The following is a 13,052-nucleotide window of genomic DNA, read 5'->3' as shown; positions in this document are numbered from 1 at the left end:
AGCTCATTCAAAACACAATCTCATTTTCCCATCTGGGGACTTGAATGCAGTCAAAATGAATAAATTCTGTTGTGTAAGGACAGGGAAGTCAAAGAAGGGAGGGAATAGGCAGGAATGGCAGCATTCCCACTTGTTCAATTACACTTATTTCTGGGCACAAAGAAGAAACAAAAGAAATAAAAGGCCAAATCCAATCAACCCAAATATGTCAGAACTCCTTCACAGAGCTCTGGAAAACCTAGTAGAAACAGGTATTTGGAGTTCTAATTACAGAACCTGCCAACAGCAATTCCACCCTAGGTCTTTCAGTTTCTTTGTAAAGGAAAAATCTCTGTAGCATTGGGTAATTAAAACTTATTCTTTGACTCAGGCTACAAGAATCTTCTCTTCCTGCATAAGAGACCAGGTAGCTGACCCTTCTTAGGCCAAGTGTAAACCAGTGGCAAAGCTAGAGTCAGAGAAGCTGGATTCAGATTTTAGTTCTGATGCTTACTGACCACGTGACTTCGAGCAAGTGACTTAATTTTCCCTGGGCCTTATTTTCTTTAACAGTAAAAAAACAACAACAACAACAAAAAAAAACGGGTTGGACTAGACAGCCTCTTTCTACCCCTATTGCTATGATCTTCCTTCAGAGTATGAAATGAAGTCAGTTTAAAATTAGGACTTAAGTCTAACAGGCATGAATGCATTCCTACATCCCTACATACACAGAAAGAGAGGAGGGCACCTCTGTAGTTTGGCTGTAGGGCCTGGGAGCTTGTAAATACCTGTGTGCAAGAAGAATTACATACAGAGAATATGTTATAGTAAAAATCACACAGTGGAAGCCATTATTTAGGGCTGGAAACATTTTGCCTCAAATCTAGCAAGGCAGCCTAGTTAGAGAGCTGGCTTCAGAGTCAGAAAGTCCGAAGTTCAAGTCTTGTCTCCGACATGTGATGGCGGCATGACACCAGGGGAGCTCTCAGGGTCATGGGCAATCTCTAAGACTCTAAGTTTCAGAGAAGGTACTGGCCTGCATTGGTAGAAGAAGTTCCTCATGATGTAGTTGTAGGTCTGGTCCAAAACAACAACAACAAAAGGACAAAAGTACCTTGAAGGCTAGAATTGTTTCACTTTTGTCTTCCCACTGCATAGCGCAATGCTTTACACCAAATATTTAACATACGTTTAATGTGATAGAAGTCCAAAAAATTAGGACCAACAATTTTTTAACTTTCAAGGAAAGGAAAGGGCAACAAATTGCTCTAAGACATTATTTTATTGTAATTATCTCACACATATGCAGAACTTTAAGGTTTGAAAAGCACTTTCCTCACAGCCTTATGACAAAGAAAGTGTTATCATCATCCTCTTTTTACAGATGAGTCACCTGAGAGTCAAAGAGGTTATCTTACTTGCCCAGGGTCAATTCTCAGTGGTGGCACATTTAACAACTGGCTCTCTGGGAAAGAAAAGTATAGACTACACAATTTTGAGTTTAATCTGCATTATTAATATTTTCTCCATCACTTTCTTAAGTCTAGACAGTCATCAAAACAGTAAATCAAGCTCTGATTTGTAGCATTTGCTGATTTCTTAGGTGTCAATACTCACCCTGAATATTTAACAATTGACTAAGTTAGAACTGGTTCTAGCATACTGCTCGGAAAATTCCATGTCCTGGTTCTCTGGACTCCAAGTTCAATGTTCTTTCCATGCTTTCTCATGGGAAGAAACATATTAGGGACTCCAAGTTCAATGTTCTTTCCATGCTTTCTCATGGGAAGAAACGTACCTTGCGAGTTCTTAGAAAAGTACTAAAAAGTTCTTCCAAGATGGTTCTTAGAAGGAACTGGGAATATCTAACCAGGATACTTTCCTGGGGAGAGAAAAGGTATATTTGCTAGTGGCTTTCACTCCAATGGTCCTCAGGTTTTTCCACTACTGGGAGCTAGAGAGAGGTGTAAGGCCAGCTAAGCAACTTCAGGAGTTACCAGGTGGGCACTCACTGCTGCCCAAACATCCTGATACTAAAGAGGATCACTTGTCTATTTTTGAGAATAAAACACGAACACAAACAGGTAGAAGAAAATGAAATACCCATCTGTGGTTTGGGGCACATAGGAAATATTAAGGGCCATGATGAAAATCACCAGATATACCTTCAACCTGGCATCTGGAGTTTGTTGAGATAGAGCACCAGAATTGATGGGACCTTAGAGATAGATTCCAGCTTCCCCAACGGTAAGCAAATACAATTCCATACAAATGAGTCACAGTAGGTTGGTGGCCCATGATAATGTACCCCATTTCTCTGTAAACACTAGATTTTACTCATTTGATAAAGGTCTTGCAATACTGTGATTTTTCTATCCCAAGGTCACAAAAAAGTAAATAGTACAAGTTATTTCTAGAGGAGGACTTTATTTTGCTATGAAATCTTAAAAGATTCCATTAGGACCACCAGAGAATCAATTCCTTCATCCTAAAGATGATGTCAATTCTAGCTTTTCATTTTTTTTTCCTGAACAATAACAGAGACAGCATGGCACAGGAGGTAGAGCCAGCCTTGAGGTCTGGAAGATTTGGGTTCAGGTCCTCAGACACATACTAGCCATGTGACTGTGAGTATGTCACTTAACCTCTTAGGACCCCAGCAATTCATCAGGACAGCAAAAGTACAAATGATTGTACTCCACATCAGCAGAGGGCATTTCCACACTAAGAATTCTCAACCCTGATGAGATCACAGGTTGGGTCCCTAAAAATAAGAAAAAAAAATCCCTGATATCAACAACATTAACATTGAACTTCAAAGCTTTCAAAACACTTTACATACATTATGTCATTTGAGTGAATTTGATGAAGTCTAATTACTATTTCCTTTGCTTGTGTATCTCTACAGGTTCCCATCCAGCTTCAAAACAAGGAGAATGTTTCATCAGGGGTTAGGACCATCTTTTTTTTTTAAAAACAGTGGTTAGTTATTTATCTATATCATTTCTAGTAAGTAGAGAAAGCCAGGACTGCCAAAAAATTAAGTCAATTAGGAGATAGCCATGGTACAGGTTCTGAGTACTCAATTCCTATTCATGAAAATTTATTGGCTCAGAAAGACTTTTCAGAAGAGATACTAAAGTGAGGAGGCATTTTGTATTCCCCATGGTGGCCAAGACAAGTAGAGCAAAGACTGATACAATCTCTTAATTGCCAAATCTAACGGCCTTTTCTTAATCCTCATCCTCCTTGATGTCTCTGCAGCTTTTGAACACTGTTCATCCATCCCCTTCTCTGCTGGGATACTCTTCTCTCTGGGTTTCAATGACACTGCTTTCTCATGGCTCTCTTCCTACCTGTCTTGTCATTTGTTTCCAGGCTCCTTTCCTAGATCCTCATACATGTGGGCCCACTAAATATAGATGCCCCTCAATGCTCTGTCCTGAACCTTCTTTTCTCTCTATACAATCTTGTCACCTTGGGTGGGTTCAATCATCTTCTCTCTGCAGGTGACTCCCAGATCTACATGTATCATTTCTGGCTAATTCTGTATCTGCTGAATTTTGTGCTTTTCACCATACTCATAATGAAATGCTAGTTTAGGGTTTCTGGACATGGATCAATAGTTATCTTTCCTACATATTTGATATTGACCCTAGTATGGTCTAGCCCAGTATTTTCAAATTCAAATTAAATGAAGAGTCTGTGAATCCAATTATGCATTCCTCCAGAACAAAGGACAGCATATAATGACTTGGGAAACCATAAGCAGAATCCTCCAAAAATAAGTATTTGGGATCACTGGTTCAGCCAATGGAAATGCCCATATGTCATGACTTCAGACCTTTACTAAGCTTGAAGCACTGAGAAGTTCCAATTCTGATTCTTCTGGTCTTCAGTATGTTGTTTGCACTGAGCTGATAACAAGATTCTTTTTTGGCTTCATGATGAGCAGAGAGACTAAAACAGTGTCTGCCTGTAACCAGCTCTGTAACCACTGCTGGGGTGGACTCTTTCAATGTATGGAGCCAGTCAGGGGCTCTTCCCAGCCTCTAGCTGCCTTTGAAGTCCAGGGGAGGGGCTGACTGGAAGAAATGACTATAGTCCTGGGTTTGTTTATAGAACTGCAGATCCAGCGCTTCTGTTGGGGTCTGTCCCTTGGTTCCTTGAAGTGAGAGCCTAATCCTTGAGCTCCCATGGAGAGAGATGAATTGGAGAGAGATGAATTGAATGGGACTCGCACTTCTAAAATCTGTTTTATATAGTCCAGGATTGTGTTGATGGTGCTAGTCTATCAGGCATAATTCCCCACTATATGGTTTTTCTACACACTGCACCATCTGTTTATTTATGATACAAGGTGAAATCTATCAAAAGAACAGTAAGTAAGTGATAGAAAAATGGGAGAGAGGCTAACGCTATTATTAGAGCTCAGAGTCGTGTCCACACTGAGCAGACGCAGGACAACACTTTCGGCTACAAGCCTAAAATATGCCACTCACTGCATCTAGGCTACTCAGAATGTGTGCCAATTCTAGTCAATTTTTCCTATGCCCCTTACCTTCAATTCTTTGAGTATGGTGGCTAGATTCTCTCAGACTCTGATTAGGCTTGTGTTTAGATAGAATTTCCCATTCCTGGCCTACCAAAGGATTGGAAGTATAGGTGATGGGTGGTTTTGTAATAGGACCAAATTTGAACATTGCTGACAAAAAGAGAAAAGTCAACCCCCCAAGCAGATATATTTGAAAACGACTGCTCCCTTGCCTTCCCCACCCTCCCTTATTATTCAATACCAAGAATACAACAATGGTTTCTAAGATTCATTCAACCAAGCAGCCCTATGAGGAAGATTAGTAAGTATTATCCACATGTTATATCTTTGCATTAGTATTATCCTTTCCCACTAAGAATATCAAGGCCCAGAAAGGTTAATTGCCCCTCCCAAAGTCATACAGCAAGTTAGTCACAGAGGCAAGTTTAGAGCCAAGCCCCAGCTTGTTACTTAGCTCAAAACAGAATCCTTCATCCACCGCATCCCACTGCACTAGCCAAAAGGTTGTCTGGTCAGCTAGGACAATACACCTAAGAAGAGTCACTATAATTGGGCTGCTAAAGAGGGCAGAGAGATTTGAATACTCACAAGTAGAAACCTGCAGAATCCTTCTGTGTACCATCAGACAGCAACACTTCTGTGCTGGAACAGACAGAAATAACACTCTAGTCGAGGTGACACCGCACAAGTGGAGGCCTAGCTTTCAACTCTTGAACCTGACTTTGAGACTTTAACCATAGGTTGTTGAAGCTGGGCCTTCCACAGGAATGTATACCTTTTCCACCAAGAACAGCATCTATTATGATAGTTCATGATGAGAGAGGCTCTAATGTGGTAGCTGGAAATTTCAGTTAACAGGCTGGAGACCTTTGTACCCATGCTGACTCTGCAAGTAACTCTGAGAAACATGTCAAATGTCTTGTGTCTGAATTTTCCCCCTCTATTAACTAGAATCAGACCACTCCCTTTCTCTTTCACACAGATATGAAAACACTTTTGAATCTTTTCATCAAAAGACATGAATATAGCTCTTAGAAAGGGAGCTATATGTCTTTAGTTTTTTGGAAGGCAAACAGGATTTGGATCCAAAGGACCAATACTGGAATACTGGCTCTGACACTTCTTATGTGACTTAAGACAAATCTCAGCCTTCATTTTCTTCTCTGTCAAGTGAGGATGTTGCCTTTTTTGGACCAGTGGTTCTCAAGCTTTTTACTCTCAACATCCCTTTACACTCTTAAAAATTATCAAGGACCCTAAAGAACTTTTGTGTATGTGGGTTATATCTATTGATAATTACTACACAAGAAATTAAAATGCCTCAGTATTATTATGAAAATAATTTGACCATGTGGATTCCCTGAAAGGGTCTTGGGGACCCATCAGTGGTTTGGGGATCACCAGTGGTTTGAAGACCACACTTTTGAGAACCACTGGTTTAGATAATTTCTAAAGTTCCTTCTAGCTCTAAGTTCTATGATTTTTTTTTTTTTACTTCAGAGGTTTCAGTGATGAGAGCAGAGGACCAGATTTTCATTATATATTATCCATTTTTACATATGCATATATATGTACACACATATGTACACATATTTGCTTATGTGTGTATATACACACACACATAATGTTCATTATGTTTCTTCTCAACTCCCTTTTGGGAACAGCTTTGCTTAACCTCTCTGTGCCTCAATGGACCCATTCCTAGAAAAGGTATGAATGAAACACTGTATTTTAGAGTGCTGCTTCAGACTGAGCTAACTGTCCTTGTAGATACTCTGATGAAAAAATTCTTGAGAAGCAAATTCCTCACATCCTACTCCATACTCTTCCCACTAAGTCGGCTACTTTTAAGCTCTTAACAGGAAATTTATTTTGTTTTTAAGAACTCCAATCCTAAATCATCCATCTGACCTCACCTCCCTTCCCCCTTCCACCCACACATCTTCCAAAACCAATGAAGAAGCTAAATGAAGCTTCCTTTAAAATCACAGAATTGTAGGACTAGAAGAGCATCTCTTCCAATGTTCATTTTTCAGATGAAGAAGTTAAGTCCCTGTGTTGTACAGTGATTTGCTTAAAGTCACACAGCAAGTTAGTTGGCAGAATTGGGACTAGAATCCAGGTCTTGCCAGCATCACCTGTTAATTGTTCTTTCCACACCACAAAGCTCCATGCCTTCCTGCTTTCTCAGGCTCCTACTGCCACAGCCAATGCTCTCTGAAGCAACTATCCTCCTCTGCTTTGGGAAAGAGCCTCCCCTTTCCCCTGAAAGAACATTACATGCATCCACAAAAGTTTGTAGAGAAACATTTCCCATCATTAAGAGATTTAGAAGAAAATTGGCACAGCTTACTAAACTTTGAAGCCTTCTCTCCCCTACCCTCCTCCCCTTCTTGGTCCTTTAATTGTGTTTGGAACTAGTGAGGTTCCCAGAGTCACCCTCCCCTTTAGAATAACGGGAAGATCCCAAAGTAGAATCCCCTCTCCTGACCTTCCTCCACTCTCTCTTAAAGCAACCGAAAGCTGACCGCTCAACATTTCTATTTAAAGGCAATGCTTTGCTAGGGCACCAAGGGATCTCCCACACAAAAAAACTTCAAAGTCCCAAGAGCTAAGGATCTAGTGCAAAGAATGAAGATTTGGCCTTAACACTATAAAGACACAAAACCCAAGACTGTTGAGCATTTCAGTGTACCCACCTTCAGGTTTGTCATTAAAAAAAAGCCATGGTTCCCACAACCTCATTTCATGGTTGATATTAACTGAATATGCTAATATACTCAATCTCCCTTTTCAGATTTGAGAGAATATGAAAGGGTTGAAGAATTCTTTGACTTACTACCATTTTACAGATTGTGATCTATTTATATCTATATATAGATATACACACATATATACACACACATATATAAAGAGTATATGAAAGAAAACTTGAATGAGGAGAAAATTGATGCCTCTTAGAATGGGAGAAAAAAAAAAGCCCATTTCTCCCATAACTGAAATGGAAATCAATACCCTACCTTCACCTCTTCTGTCTTCTTTTGAGACTTTCACTAAAGACGGCTCTTAGCACTCCCAAAAGGAACTATGTGGGAATATTAGAGAGTCTTAATGTGTCTTATTAACCTAGTCATGTAACTGAATAGGTACAGCTTCTTGGTAGATGTGTAACCAGATTAAGAACCAGAAGCACATCCATAAAGATACTACATTCTTTCAATAAACCATTGCCCAAATTAAAGTCAATTTGTTTCAATTATTCAGGGCTTCATTTCAAAACATGCTACAATTTTGGTTGCCCCTTGCCGAGGCATTCCAAAGCTCAGCCAAGAGATAGCGAGTCATTAACATCTGGCACCAGACAGAACTCCACAGCTGGAAGAGCAGTAGGAACCAAATTTCTTGATCACATGATACAATTCTACCCAATGAGCTCAAAATAATTGAAACAAGACTATAACTGTATGTGTTATAAATATGTAAACATAAGGAGGAAAGGAATCTTTTTTAGTTCCTACCATAGAAGCATAGGATTTAAGCACCACAAATTCTTAAGCTTCTTCTTTGAGAGCACAAAGCAGCAAATTTGGGACACAACAGCATTTTAAGGACTTCTCAGGATTATTCCCTGGAAAGCTTTACTTCTCTAGGGAGAACAATTTACTTTGTTTATATTTGTAGAATATATTATTACTCTATTGGAACAAAATGGGGGTGAATCAATGTCGATTTTAATAGGAAAAACTTTCGAGGCAAAACAGGCTCCAAACATTTATGTAACATCACTGCGACGTCCCAAGAACACACAAACACACACAAAGTGGTTCTCCCACAGCAAGGGCAATTTGAAAAGATCAGAATAGACATTCGAGAACAGAACTTCTATTAAAACTGGAGCTAAGGCTACTCTGTAGGTATTCTGTATGTTGGGACGTCTCATATTAGGGAGAGGAATGAAGAATTTAGAAACAAGCCAAGGCATTTAAATGTCTAACAATAATAATAATTAATAATTGCCACAAATAGTAACAATTCCTCCCTACAACTCTTCCATATCGTGTGATAAGCACACTGAGTTGTTTTTAATTTAGTTGTTGTTGTTATAAACAGCTGCCTGGTCATTCCACAGCTATTCAGGCTTACCAAATAAATTGCCCTCCAATCTGTGATAAGTAGGAGGTTCTGGCAGACAGCGCCAAATCAGGGAGTTCCCATAGGACTGACTTCTCTTCCATTTAGCTCAGGTGAAACTGTTCATTTGACACATTTTCATGGTGAAATGATACTACCTGTCAGGAATACCGTGAGGAGTTAAACATCTGCCAGATGTCCCAAGTTCCACAGAGGAAAGATGTAAATAAATAGACCATTAGTGTTATAAAAGAACAATGATAAGCACAGCTAGCAATTCTACCGCCCTTTAAAGTTTGCAAAGTGCTTTACAATACTTCGTTTGATTACAAAGTAATTTGGAGATCTGTATTTCAAGTCAAAATTTACATATACACACACAAATTTATGTTTATACATGTGTGTGTACATACACACGTGTACACATACAGACATATATATATGTATACGCATGCACGTATATACACATATATACATACCCACAGACACTTGGGGTGACTCCGGTTTCACAGATTAGCAATCAAAGTATCACATCATTTAAGTTACTGTAAGCCAAGAAAGATATAGCAAGATAAGGAAAACCTAAAAACTCCAAACTGTGGTGCCATGTTAGCTAAAACTAAAATCTTTTGTAAGATGACTGGTTGTGTTGGCTAGACATTCTCTAAATGCTTTTCTTTGTGCCTTTGGGAGTATTTTATGCTCAGAGCAGAAAAAAAATTGTGGGAATATATATATACATATATACATACACATATATACACACACACCCATATATATATATGGTAGATGTGTAACCATGAGTCCCATGGTTACATATATATATATATATATATATATATATATATATATGGGTGGGTGTGTGTGTGTGTGTTTATATACACACACACACACACACATATATATATCTTTAAGAATACTTAGTTATCCAGTCAGGGGTCAGGCAAGAGCCATTCATAGGAAATCCTGACAATATTTGGGCATTCTGAAGAGAAACCACAAATATTTTTCTGTGCTCTAACTTAGAAACAAATATATTGTATATGAAAAAGCAGCTTTCAATCAAGAACTCAAAAACCCTTAACTGCATGCTCATTTTCCTTTGTCAGCTGGGCGGTGTCAGACTTTTTTCCTTACAGGTAGGGAAAGAGGCCTAGAAAGAAGTTTGGTGACTGATACAAAGGGCAAAAATAGTTCATGGGATTTAGAATTCAAAGAGACCTTGGAGATCATCTAGTCTAATCTCCCCATTGTATGGATCAAGAACACTGAGGCTCAGAGAAGTTAAGTGACTTGTCTATGGTCACACAGGTTGTAAATAACAGAGCCAGGAGGTGAATCCAGGTTCTTTGACTCCAAATCCAGTGTTTTTTTTTTTCCCCTCTCACTACGACATCCTGGTTACCCGAGTCACTAGCAAAAAAGAGCTGGATGGGGGAATATGGATATGAGGAAGGCTACCAAGAAAGCTAACAGAAAGAGGACATAGATTATCAAAGGGCCAGAAGGCAAATACTTCTAGCTATTCATTGAATCCAAGAACAGACCCTAATACTCTATTCTCACTTTTTCCTGATCTACTGAATCTTCATCTATTTCTAAGGCAAAAAACCATTGCCTTCCTACCAATCTTAGGAAGAAACCTATCTATGACTTCAGATGTTCTTACCCCCTAATGTTCCCTACAGACCTGAACACCAAATGTAAACATGCAGTTTGCAGGTGGTGTAGGGTGACAAACTAGGGTTAGGGTAGAAACTCCAAATAAAAAATGCCCATGTTCAGTAACTAGTCATAACCCCCTCTGGGGGAAAGTTCATTTGGAGGGTACAGTGAGAGTGCAATCACACAGGGAAAAGAAATCCCCAGAATTGGACCCTGCCCCCAAATCCCCAAAGGATTGTGGGGCACAGACACTGGAAAAAGGTCACCGTTGTGAGAGGTGCCTCAGGACAACTCCAAGAGAACAGCAAAAGCAATGCTTAAAGCTATCTGTAGCAAGCAAGCCACCCTCCTGCCCACTCCACCCCAGCACCCTGGGAAATAATACCTACTACTTATGTAGGGCTTTAAGGTTTGCAAAGCATTTTACAAACATTATCTCATTTTATCTTTACAGCAACCCTAGGTGGTAAGTGCTATCATTTATCTATTAACTATATGATCTATTATTTACATATGTATATATATAATTTAGCTATAGATCTATTAGCTATACAATATTATATATTATTTTACAAATGAGGAAGGCCAGATAGACAGTAGTTAGGTAACTTACTGGGGGTCACATAGCTAGTGTCATAGTGACATGGATTTGAACTCATATCTTTCTACCCACTGAAACTCCTAGTATTAGGTATATCTCTGTCTATGCGTTCCAACTTTGGAAACTGAAGCAAATCTGGGAGAAAAATGTCTTTATTGACAAGCAATTCCTTAGGATCTGAACATTTTGCTTGAACAATCTCTCCAGTGTCACCCAATATTTTTTTTATGGGTAGAGACCCTTTCTTCTTCTTGCAGTTCGTGAAAGCAGAGGGAGGGGTTTTGCTACCCCTACCCTTTCCCCTTCCCCAGCTTATAGCTTGCTCAACAAACCAAGCCGGGAAGGAAACTCTCTAAGCCCCTCGTATTCGGTGTCTCTGAAGAACCTGTAGCCGGCTAGGAAGGGGGGGGGCGGGTGTTGTTCTATAACCAGTCTTTACACATTAATGAACAAGTGAGGCAATTTATGTGCCTCAGTCAGCTTAGTCTAACCAGGTAATTGTCTCTTTCGGCTTGACTAGCAGAGACCTGCCCTGTGGCTGGGACTCATGAGATCCAGGGACACAAGATTTCTCCATCTTCCCCATTTGCTTATCGCTCCGGTTCAGCCCCCCTGACGAAGTACTAGGCGGAGGGAGAAGGGTTGTTTTTTTGGGTTTTGGTTTTTGGTTGAAAGAATGCAGAGGGTGGCAATCCCATTAAGTCTTCCATTATTAAGGAACAACAGGGTGAGCAGAATGCCTTGTTTTTAGGCATCACACCCAGGGCAGCTAGAAAAACTTCACGGGACCAAATTCTCTAAGCCGCCCTCCCCATCCCACCACTGAGTCACACAACTAAAGTGTTCCTCCTTCTACATGGAGGAAGTCTCCCCCCTTCCCAGGCAAACAGAAACTTTCCCACCCAAACTGGCTCCCCAGAAAGAGAGGTCCTAGTCCTCCCCTCTATTTTCGGGGGGAGGGGAATTGTTTGAGCTTCGAACATCTTTCAAGGCCTTTCAGCCCACAAAGGGGTCTCCAGGGGCTGCCACTCCACTAGCAGGTGACTTTTTCCCAGGGTGACGCGGCAGGACGCTCTAGGGGGAATCAGTCGCAACTCTGCCGCACTTCCCACCCCGCCATTCCCCCCACATGCGCCCCGCATCCCCAAACCAAAAAGCCCACGTCTAGCGCAAGCCCATTCCCTCCTGCTTGGCTCATTCTCCAGGGAGGATCAAAGGACCCAGGGCGGGGGCCACCCACACAGAGAGCCCAGGCGCCGGCGCCCCTTCTCTTTCTCTCCTGGGTAAGAGGCAGCCGGCTCTTTACCTGCGGTCCGGGAAAGGGGTCGGGGTGTGGATAGCCTCTCAAACTGCCCTCCTCCAATTCGGAGGCTAATTTGGCCAGGGGGCAAGTTCCCGAAAGGGGATGGGCGCGAGCGCTTCCCAGGGAATGGGATGCCTTGCGTCTCCTCCCGCAGCCTGGTGCGTCGGCAGCCTCAGGTTCTCCCTCACCTTTGTATTTCTCCATCGGATCCGTGCTTTGTGGCCCCTCCCGCACTGGCTGTCCCGGGGGCCGCTGGATCGCTCGGAATGAATTGGGGGGAAGCTCTGGCGCTCTGATTCCCACTCCGGCTCCCGGCACCCAGCTCCCAGTTCCCTCTGGCTCTGGAGAGTTCTGGCTCCCTTCCGTCCCCGCTGGCCCCTCCCAGCAAGGTCACGCCCAGCCGCTGTACCCGCCGGAGCTCCTTGCCCTGCTCGGTTCCCTGAAGCCGCCCTGGCAAGCGCGCCGCGGGGGTCCCTGCCCGGGCGGCTGGGACTGCTGCTACTGCCCACGCCCTTCCCGCGTGGCTGAAACTCCACAGGACACAAGGGACGGGCGAGGCGGAACGCGGAGGAGAGGGGCGGGCTGCAGACAGATTGTCTCTTCTTAAAAACACACACACTCACTTCTGAGATTTCTGAAAGTCTGAGGTCACGGAGGGGGGGGGGGGGCTGCTGGAAACCACTGTGGAGTGCCTGGGAGCTCATGGGAGGGTTACAGGGTTGAAGGACCGAGAAGAAGAAATTAAGAAAGAGTCGGCCCAGCTGACCACAGCCTGGCCCTAATGCTTTCTCCACTAAGCAAGCCTAAGGCTCCTT

The 13,052-nt window shown here is 41.9% G+C and overlaps 1 protein-coding gene across 2 annotated transcripts in view; it reads right to left on the bottom strand.

Annotated features, from left to right (window-relative positions):
• The window catches only part of AFAP1L2 (actin filament associated protein 1 like 2), a 147,400-nt gene extending 134,701 nt beyond the window's left edge, over window positions 1–12,699 (bottom strand). Inside the window, exons 1-2 of one of the 2 annotated variants that reach the window (XM_036736132.1) lie at window positions 12,426–12,699; window positions 5,126–5,174 (exon numbers count right to left, since the gene is read on the bottom strand). In XM_036736132.1, the coding sequence (XP_036592027.1) occupies window positions 5,126–5,159 (34 nt within the window). In that variant the 5' untranslated portion in view covers window positions 5,160–5,174; window positions 12,426–12,699. The remainder of the gene's footprint in view (window positions 1–5,125; window positions 5,175–12,425) is intronic. The other variant, XM_036736133.1, reaches the window with a different exon arrangement.
• Window positions 12,700–13,052: the final 353 nt, after the last annotated feature.

The sequence above is a fragment of the Trichosurus vulpecula genome, chromosome 8 (genome assembly GCF_011100635.1).
Source record: "Trichosurus vulpecula isolate mTriVul1 chromosome 8, mTriVul1.pri, whole genome shotgun sequence".
NCBI lineage: Eukaryota > Metazoa > Chordata > Mammalia > Diprotodontia > Phalangeridae > Trichosurus > Trichosurus vulpecula.
Note: the sequence above shows the minus strand (reverse complement) of the source record. Positions and strands in the feature narration are given on the sequence as shown.